The following is a 10,715-nucleotide window of genomic DNA, read 5'->3' on the forward strand; positions in this document are numbered from 1 at the left end:
TCATTGGATGGAGCTATCCATGTTTTTGGTAAACCACTCTTGCTTTCTAGAGTCTTTAAAAGTCATTGGTTGAGGTGAAGGAGAGAGCAAAGAGGAGTTAAAAAAACATTGGGGGTAAAACTTGAAAAGAAAGATAAAATGGTTAAACAAATAGCTGAAGAAGAGATCTATAGTTTAAAGATGAATTGGATTAAGAGATCGTGTTTTTCTTTGAAAAGAGAAAATCAAGAGTTATAAAATATCAACCATCCCATACATACTATTCGTTACAGTTTTTTATTTTAAAAAAAAACATATTATTATAATCCAAATTAAAATCTAAACGCAAACTATCATAATCTAACTATAATAACTTAAGACTAATAACCAACTCTTAACGCCTTATAACCAACTCTTAACGCCTTAAAACTATAATAACTCTCAACGCCCCTTTAATATCACTTAAAAGCATTGTCTCTCAGATAATTGATTTTTAAAAACATTCTCTCAGATAATTGATTTTTAAAAACAGTACCTATATGCCATTGACAACAAAACAGAAGCAGCAATAAATATATTTAATATGGTATGTGATTTTTTTAAATTGTTGCAACTATGTACGTGTTTGACAATTTAAGTATTATATAAAGAATCAAGGTTGGACATCTTATAGATAAAATAATTAGAGAAAAACACATATCATTGTGGGACTATTTGAAATGCTAAGATGATATAAGATGTGAAGAATTCTGATGATTGATCAAATATGAACAATCGACTATGAGAGCATGTTTAAACACTAAAATGATATACGATACACGGAAAATAAATGACAATGAGATACAAAACACGTTTCGAAAATGAACCCACAAACAATTAAAATCGATAAGATAAGATAATGGACCTTTAAACTTTGAGATGATATAGGATGTAGGAATATATCATCTTATATTGAACCCCAAACAACCTGAGTTAGTTGTTAATGCTCACAGAGTTAGAATTCCATATCTACAGATGTGTTCATTTTGCTATTAACCCTAAACAAAGAAAACTGATCCACGCGCTTCACAATACACAATTCTGAATTCAACCCAATTAGTTGTACAAACTCATATCTTCATAATTACACTTTGAAATGAAGTACAAAACGCTCAGATGACTAGTTCCTTCCATGTTAAACACAGACAATTCCCGACTAATATTTACAATACATGAATGTCCTAATTTAGTTGAGAAAATCCTTCATGGGATCATCATGATGTACCTTCTTCATCCTATACGCTTCCATGTCCTCAGCAGTTACCTGCACAAAGCATCGCATTATTTTAATGCCAAACAAACAATGAGCATAACTCGCATTTCAAACTTTGCAAAGAAACCTATTGATTAAAGCTATGAAAAAAATTACATACCTCATCGTTCCATCTCACATTATATTTACGTTTCCTTTCATCCTTCTCCTCCTTCCTTCTTTCATCCTCCTAGCAAAACAGAAAAACTCAGGTAAGAAACAACAGAGAAAAAATGCATGTCAAATCTGATGATAACATGAGATATTATTGCTAGAAGGGGTGAAAAGTGTCATACCTTCTTTAGAGCTTCAGTAAGTTTCTTCTGGTCGAGGACAATATCATCAGGTACTTCACTTCCCCATGTAGCCAGCTTTTTCTCTTCTGCTGGGGCTGGTGTATCTAGAGTGTTGTAGGAAAAAAAAAAAAAAGAAAGAAAGAAAACCAATGACCGATTTCAATTGAACGATTTCATACCTTAGTACCATGAAGAGAAAAATAACATACTTCTAAATAGTATTATATCTAACAAAGCAATATATATTAAATGTTACGGACACATGGACATCTGATTAAGTGTACCAGACCCAACATCTGCTAACAGAAGAAAAATGTCACCAAAAGAAACTACCAACCATACATGCATTTAGCACGGAGCCACGATTTGCAACCATAACATGATTACCACATGCAAGAAGGCTACCAGATTCCATTTTTCAAAAAACAATATCACCAGTTCCAATGTAGGGTAAGTACTAACCTTCAGAAGTTGCTTTACGAGCAATATTAGACTTCATTAAGTCAGCTGCTGCCTCAGCAGCCTCAATTCCAGCAGCTCCAGTGCAATAACTGTTCCGGATGGTTTGCTTACAGCATTTATAACCCCACTGGTGATCCTTCCACCATGAGCCCCAAACACTCGTGTGGTTGTTAATGAAAACATCTTCCTCATATTTACTTTTGGGAAGAGCCATCTCCTTCAAGGGGGAAAGAAAGAAGAAGAAAGTAAACATCCTTCACTTGATATCAGTAATTACAAACCTTAAGCTTCTCTCACACATCTAAAACATGCATAGAGACAACGCGATAAAATGAGAAGAATGAGATGTGCAAAATACAAAAACAAAAACTCTTGGTGTACATAAAACAAAAACTCGTGGCCCAACTGTCTAATTTGAGATTGTGTGGACAGGTAAAATATATTGAAGGGCGGCCCAAATTTGGGCTATATGGCTCAGATTACTACAATTTAAAGGTACATCACCTTGTGACTCACGATCAGAGGCACTAGAAGATAACATTGCTAAATCAGAAATTAGTAAGTACTATAGGATAGACCTAATGAGTTAAATTTTAGACATGACACTTATTTTATAAATTAATGGATCAACATAGCATGTATTTTAAAAATTATGGGATAAACATGGCATTTATTATACTCATATTATCAAGAACATGTTTTTCTTTTTCTTTTTATTATTATTATTATTTTTATACGAGAAGAACATATTTTTCTTAAAAGTGGATCATTGGATCCCAGCATAGTGGCTAAAGATTAATATACTCAAATTATCAAGCAAATACCATGTTGCATGAAAAATATGTATAGACAACAGGACCATAATCCCCTCATTAGAATACAACTAATCATGCATACATGTATTTTCTTATCCACTTAACTCACTCCCCAAACCCCCACAACCCACATCCAGATGCACTGAACCAATCGAAAACAGGAAAAACAATTTTGACTCTTCGTTCCATAACTCCAAATAATCATGTCTGATAAAGTGTGGAAACATGTTACAGAAAATAAAATATAGTTACATATTGAGCTCAGCAGAAGTAATAAAATAGACATGCGACAGAAATGACATTATTGTTAAACAAAACCAGATATTAACTCAAAGTCGGTTAAATATGCTCCATGAAAATGCAGTCCTTTGTTGAGGAATATAAAAAAGATAGATTCAATACCAGGCCTTTAACAATTCTGCCAGCACGATCATATTCAACTTGCCTCTCGCTCTGTCCCAATAAAAGTTCCCGAGGCAGCTTTTCCTCCGCAGCAGCATTCCCATACTTCTCCATGATGGCATCCTTCGTGTGTGACTTCAATTTCTCTTTAATAACCTTATAGTTCTTATACAGAAGTTCGGCTTGTGATGGAGCAGCTTGCAGATGGATATCTTGACCTTTGTCAAATGCTTCCCAAGCATGCACATTGAGTTGCTTGAAATCCAAAGCTTGCCCGCTGATTCTATTTTGGTTATCACCCTATTTTAACAAAGGTGATCAAAAAATTAGATCCATGCGAACATATAACTCTTAAATAGTTAAAACTAAGAGCAAATAGAAATTCCATGATCCTCTATTTCAGATACTCACTCCATAAAATTTCTCGTTTGGATCTGCATCAGGAAGAGGATCTTCACGCATCGACCGAGTTTTGGGATCGTAATAAGCCGAGTTGACATCGAGATTTAAAAGATATTTGGCTGTATCTTCCCGGATACGCAAGTTCCTAAGATGAGAAGACATAATTAGTACAACAGTGCCCTAGAAAAGAGTGAAGCAAAATTGACATAAAAGGATAAACAAACATAAAAATATAAAAAAGCATACCTAACAGTTCCCGTGCTTCCACCACCTGTCGTACGAACACGCTTCTCAACTTTTGCAAAGTCCATTTGCTTGCTTTCATCAACCTTTGCCTCATCAACCTTCAAATCATCTTCATCCTCATCTTCATCACTAACTTCAGCATCCTCATTCTGCTTATTATTTTTCTCTTCCAATTTCTTTAGTTGTTGTTCTTTCAAAAATTTTCTCCTTGCTTCATCTCTAGCCTCATACCTCTCAATTACACGAGCATAGGTTGCTGGATCATAACCATTCCAACGATCCCTTTTTCCATCATAATCTAATTCAAACGTCTCGATCTTTTCATCTGGTGCTATGTGCATGTTTGTCCATTTGGCTCCTACCTTTCGGGGCCTTTCCATGCATGCTTTTGCATTATGCGTCATTGCTCCACAACTAGACAAACATTAAATAAATGTGACACATAAGTCATAAGAAACTAAATTAAACAATATCAGAAAATTAATATAAACTCTAGGTCAGGAAAATTATATAAAGAGGGAATTTCCGCATATCGCAAAACCTAAACCAAGTTAAAATCACTGTTCAAAGCCATCATATTTTCGACTAGACCTATTCGTACAGTAACAAATAAAATTTTAATGTCATTGTTAGATCATGCATTTGCAGGTGAGGCCTGGGTGACCAATTTGAACTACATCCATGCACGTTGGAAGAAAATCATAGAGCAAACTCATCTTCAAAATAATTAAATTTAGAGCCTGAAGGCAGCCAACATAACCAACATCCTAGCAAGTGGACTACAGGATCTGCATTCAATCTTTATTTTCAGATTTTCTTTCATTTTGCGGACAGCTAAAGAAATGGAGCAATCTAAAATCCTAAACAACCAATGTTTATGCCAAAAAAATCGTGCTTGAAATATGATCTATTTTAAAATCTTCAATTTTGAAATGAGTTTTTAACGCACTCATAAACCCATGATTATGAATGAACTACACACGTCAAGAAAAAGTTATGCAACCATAGACCATGACTTTAAAGATTCCTTCTTCCCATAGAAAGTCACACAACCATATAAAAGCATTGTTTTTATTAATAGGAATAACAACTTTCAATGAAAAAAAAAAAAAAAAAGAATACAAGGACGTTCAAAAAACCGTGCCTGCAGAGAAAACCCTGAAAGAAACAGGGTCCAACTAACTTAAATGTTTGCCTAAAGACTACAAAAGCATGCCAGAGAAAAAAGTGGCACTAATACGTAAACATACTAAATCCACATGCAAGAGAGAAAACAATAGTTTTTTTCCCTTACAGAAAACTTAGCCCTCCACATTCTAGAGAATCTAAGTTTCTAACTCACAAATATGAAGGACATGAAGGACATCTTTTTTTCACAGTAAAATATAGAATGACAAAATAAGATCCTAATTCAATGTCCCATTACTAGTACAACTTTTATATAAAAACAATTTTTAGTAGTAACTTTAAGTACGACCAAAGTCATAGGACAAGGAGGGATTCATTTGACTTACTTTTCACATGCACCCTTCCTATACTTGTCTGCCTGATGTATTTTTGCACCTCTGTCGTACCAGGATTTTGTATAATTCGGATCTGATTTCCATTTCCTTTGATGTTTTAAACTCTGCAATAAAATCCAAAGAAATTCAATCATCATGAACACCAACATAGAATCTAGAAAGGGGGAGAGAGAGAGAGAGAGAGAGAGAGAGAGAGAGACTTACTGGTCTCTCAGCATTAAGATACCAAGGTGCAGAGGACATATATTGAGGAATGTGAGGGTTGATTTCTTTCCCATCTTCATCAACCTCAGCTGGTGCAAGCCCTGCTTTACGTGCTTCCTCTAATTCTAGTTGTTTGCGATGATCCTCCCTAGATTTGAATGCAACTGCAACACGACAGGAGAGTCGATCAAAACAATGTCTTATAATAAAGTGGGAGCACTCTTCTACTTTAACTTAACAGGATAACCGCCATCACCCAACATATTAAAGAGAACCAAAACCACGTTTTATTCAATAATTCACAGCTCATTATAGGGAGGAAGAAAAAAAAATTGAGATGAACCGCTCTGCCCTCGGACAGGACAAAGAAACGTGAGGCTATGTTCATAATTCTACGGGGATCTCTTTTTTTGGGGTAAAATTATAGCAATTCGTAACATACCTGATGCAGTAGCCATCTTCAGCGGAAACAGAAGGGATATTTGAGAGTAACGCCGAAGTTATTGAGAACCCTAACCAAAGAAGAAGAGAAAACGAAGGTCAGTGATATAGTTATGGAAACGGATTTAGGTAAACACAGAGAAATTTAATCTTACAAGAAAATTCATACAAAAAGGTAAAGGAGAGAGATTCCTAGATGGGGAAAAATAAGTAAAACCCTAAAAAATTCTTGCATATGATTATGGCTTAAAAAGCTGAATTAATAGGTATATACTAACCTTAGAAACTCACTTGACTACGTCAATCTTCCCAGAAAGGACCCGAAAGAAAACATAAGCGAATAGACAATACAATAGAGAATAAATAGATACCGCCGTTTTATGAATGGAAAGTGGAATAGGAATGGTAGATGTAAAACATTCATCTACACTGCCTTTAATTTATATTTCTTTCAAAAGGAATACATAATATAGGAGGTGAATAATAGTATATAATGTTTTTTTAGATTAATTATAAAAAAAAAAAAAAAAAAAAAAAAAAAAGATGAGATGAACCCAACCTACAACACAGATCTGATTTCACTAGTTTTTGCCTAATACCGGAATCGAAGCGGTTTTGAAGGATTAACCTAAACAATCCATTATTAATCGCACCTCCGTTTGAAACATAATCGCACGACAATTTTGCAGATATCACAGGGATAGGAATCGAGAAAAGTACCTTAGACTGAGAGATGGAGAAGTAACTGGAGAGGCTCTGAGCGTGACGGATGTTTTAGTCGGGGCGGCACGATTGTGTGGCGGTGCCGATGACGAAGGTGGAGCTGGCGGTTAGCGTGGGAGAGATCGAGAAAAAGAGAAATATGATGGTTATTAGTTTTGCTATGATTTATGAATACATCTTTTCTTTTTATATCAATGGAACTGGGCTGGGCCGCAGGCTGCATAGGATGGGCTGGGTTGGCCTGCTAGAGGGAAAAGAGCTGGGCCTGGGAAGAGAAATTGGAATAAATTGCCAAGAAAAATCTACAGAAAAATAGCTTCCGTGAAACAATACCCTATAATATCTTATCTATTATATATATGTGTGTGTTAAATTAGGTGTAATAGAGATGTTCGTTATTAGTGTCTATTAGTCATGTATCACTTATTCATTACTCATGTGTTGTTCATGTGTTTCCAGATTACACATTACTGGTATTCATGTAATCCACCTTCTACTTGTCAAATTTTCTATAAATAGTGGCATTTGGTGTGATCAATCTAAAAAGATGGGAGAAAGTGGAGAAGTTCATCTTTTGTTATTTTATTTATTTTATATATTTATATATTATATTATATTACATTTATTTTAATATTTATTTATTTTATTATATATTATTATTATAATATATTTTCTCCATATTCATGTTCCCATTGTGTGTCGTTGTGTTCCTCAAATTCACAACACGTTATTAGCATGAGCTCCTATCATTTTTCTCATTAAAGGTAGGTCCTAAAGATATCTTAAGTTTTCTCTCTCGTTATAACTAATAAATTTAATGTTATTTTGCATATTTGATATCTATTAAATTTCTAATATAATATTTTATGATAGTGTTGCAATGACAAATCTCACAAAATTAGAATTTTCCGCCTTTGATATTAACGATAATAATTATTTGTCATGGGTACTTGATGTTGAAATCCACTTGGATGCTTTTAATGTTGGAGAGATTATTAAAGAAGGAAATACGACACTTAGTCAAGACAAAACAAAAGTTATAATTTTCCTTCGTCATTATCCCCACGAAGGATTGAAAATGGTGTATCTTATAATAAAAAATCTTCGTATCTTATGAAAAATTTTGAAAGAGAGGTATGATCATTAAAAAAACAGTTATTCTTCCTAAAGTTTGTTATGAGTGGATGCACTTGAGGCTACAATTTCAAATCAGTAAGTGATTGCAATTGTGCATTATTTAAAATCAGTTCGAAACTGTTGTTATGCGGAGAGAAAATTACTGATGTTGATATGTTAAATAAGACATTTTCTACATTTCATGTCTCGAATATGCTCCTGCAGCAATATAGAGAGAAATGTTCTAAACAATGTTATGAACTAATTTCATGTCTTCTCGTGGCCAAACAAAATAACGAGTTATTAATGAAAAATCATGAATCTCGACCAACCGAGATGACACCATTCCTTGAAGTGAATGTTGTGAGTTTTAATAATAATCGTGGTATAGGTCGTGGTCATGGTCAAGGTTGACAGTGGCAGATAAAGAAATAATTATTATTTTCGTGGTGGTCATTCTAGTCATTCAAATCTCAAAAGAACCACACAAAATGATGATTACAAAAGAAAAGCTCCACAAGATAAGAGTTCAAAAAGTGTTGAAAATAAATGCTTCCGATGCGAAACAACTGGGCATTGGTCATGTACCTGTTGTACGTCAAAACACTTATTGATATCTATCAAGCATTCTTGAAGGGAAAAGAGAAAAACGTGGAAGCAAATTTTGCATACCAGGATAATGACATATTTAACACATCCCATGTGACAAATTTGGATGTGGCTGACTTCTTTGAATTTCTTCAAGAGAAAATTGGCAGAATTGATGGAATATCAAGTATTTTCCTTTGACTTTGAAAATATGTAGACATAATGTCGTTTTTTTTTTTTTATGCGTCTCTATATTTTTTTCCTCTTGGTAGATGTTAACCTTTATATATTCAAAATGTTGTTTTTCTTATTGTAATTATTCTTTTTTAATGAAGAAACTCAGATCATTTCCACATGTTGGGTAACTCAAAAATTAGTAAATAAGATCTATGTAAACCCCGAACCCTATTTTCTCTGCTTAAGTATGTTAATTAGTATGCTTATTAAGATTAAGAATGAGTTAATATCATGTTTGTAGAGAAGAAGCTCGAGAAAGATTAAAGAAGGAACAAATATTCTAAGTGATGAGAATGAAACTCATGGGTGCTAAATAAAGGTAAAGATAAGCTTGGTTAAGGAGAGCAATTTTGGTTAAGTATGGAAGCCTTGCGTTGAAGGTTTTGTTGAGGTAGCCTAAGCATCTTGAGGTTAGTTGAGCACTAAAGGCATGAAGAAGGGTGATGCTTGTATAGCTAAATGTGGCTGAGGGTGAAGCCATGCGTTAGAAGCATGGACAATGTTGGGTTGTATGTCCTAAAACTCGCAGTTTGTAATGTTAAACATATTCTATTATCAATAAAGATGTTATTGATGTTTATTTGATAAAACTGTTATTAAATATGTGAATTGCACTTGTAAAGTCTAAATCCAATAAACTAAAGATCCATGGCTATTATATGAATACATGAACTTTATGTGGAGACATAAGAGTGGATTAAGTTCAGTAAATAGCCAAAACGGTCTATAGTATATGAATAAGATTGGGTATCTTATTTTAGTAACACTATTGGATGCAACTCACTCTGTAGTTGTTACAATTTGTTGTCAAGTGCTACAAAAGAAGCGATCTTGATTCATTCATGTATTGATATGAGGAGTGAGAGCATCCTATGCAATGAGTTTGCATAAGATCGGACCAAGAATTAATTCACTCTTACTTTATAACGTTGTTTACTATTTAAGACTGACTATTTCAAAGCGATGACCTAGGTAACTCGACCTTAATCCTAAGCTAACTATGAACTCATGTTTATTCGGGATTATCCTTAGATTTGCATGGGTGAGAATTGACTCAATAATACAGACTCAATAAGCCTCCCAGTTCAGGGGTAAGACTGGGTAGATAGCTGGGGACATAGGGTGTAAGACGGAATTCATTTCTACCCGCTTTTAGGGATAATAGAAAGGTTGTTCCCCTAAGTGTTGATTCCGGGTCTTGAACAAGGGGCCCCACCTTCTCATTGCCTTGAGAGGGACTCGATTAAGTGATTGGATCAAAAACCAATTTTTCATTAGAGGATCGGTGGGACTTAAGGAGCAAGATGTAATCTCGGAGGTAAAATAGATTTTGACCCAGCCGTTATTACGAAAAAACTGTGAATGATTCACTTACTAATCATGGTTATATTGAGTGAATATAATATATACACAGTGAGAAGAGTGCAATTACTGGGCTTTAGTGGAGTGACCCGGTAGTTGACGAATGGTGGTTAATTAGGTTAAAGATTTTAGCTGGTTAAAAGCGGATCGTTGGAGCCCATGATCTGTAGGTCCATGAGGTCCTCCTACTAGCTCATATCAGACTAAACCTTATAACAGTGTTCGAATTTGAAGTGTTCAAATTTGTTTTTTGGATCAAAGTGTTAAATATATACAATATATTTAACCTAATGTTTAATTGTGAATTAAATATAAAGAAGAGAAAATAGGAATTTAAATATCAATATTATGAATAGTGATTCATATAAATTGGGATAAATGTTGGATTTAATATCAAATTAAATCAATCAAATTGTTTAATTAATTATTTAATATTAATTTAATTTTAAAATTGATTATTATAATTAATTTTAAAATTAAATGGATTTGGTCAAAATTGCATTAAAAGTCAAATTGTTGACTGGGTAAAAAATGCAATATAAGTTAAAATATTGACTTTTGATTTTTGAAAGTCAAAAAGTCAAATTTGTTGACTTTGAACTTTGAAAATCAAACTTTAACCAAGTTA

At 33.8% G+C, this 10,715-nt stretch overlaps 1 protein-coding gene across 1 annotated transcript; it reads right to left on the bottom strand.

Annotated features, from left to right (window-relative positions):
- Nucleotides 1–908: 908 nt before the first annotated feature.
- LOC120092213 (pre-mRNA-splicing factor SLU7) lies at nt 909–6,948 on the bottom strand. Its single transcript, XM_039050454.2, has 11 exons — nt 6,782–6,948; nt 6,063–6,132; nt 5,621–5,784; nt 5,408–5,520; nt 3,894–4,307; nt 3,657–3,792; nt 3,246–3,545; nt 2,029–2,245; nt 1,567–1,670; nt 1,392–1,460; nt 909–1,282 (listed from the first exon to the last, which is right to left on the bottom strand). The coding sequence occupies exons 2-11, from the start codon at nt 6,076–6,078 to the stop codon at nt 1,205–1,207; spliced, it is 1,611 nt and encodes a 536-aa protein (XP_038906382.1). The 5' UTR covers nt 6,079–6,132; nt 6,782–6,948; the 3' UTR covers nt 909–1,204.
- Between the last annotated feature and the right edge of the window lie 3,767 nt (nt 6,949–10,715).

This window comes from Benincasa hispida, chromosome 1 (assembly GCF_027475165.1).
Source record: "Benincasa hispida cultivar pf3 chromosome 1, pf3_genome.v1.1, whole genome shotgun sequence".
In the NCBI taxonomy this organism is placed as follows: Eukaryota; Viridiplantae; Streptophyta; class Magnoliopsida; order Cucurbitales; family Cucurbitaceae; genus Benincasa; species Benincasa hispida.

Coding starts and splice junctions, on each gene's coding strand:
- LOC120092213 (XM_039050454.2), bottom strand. Junction 3,546..3,656: donor CAAACGAGAAATTTTATGGA/GTGAGTATCTGA, acceptor TTGTTAAAATAG/GGTGATAACCAAAATAGAAT. Junction 1,671..2,028: donor TCGTAAAGCAACTTCTGAAG/GTTAGTACTTAC, acceptor ACAACACTCTAG/ATACACCAGCCCCAGCAGAA.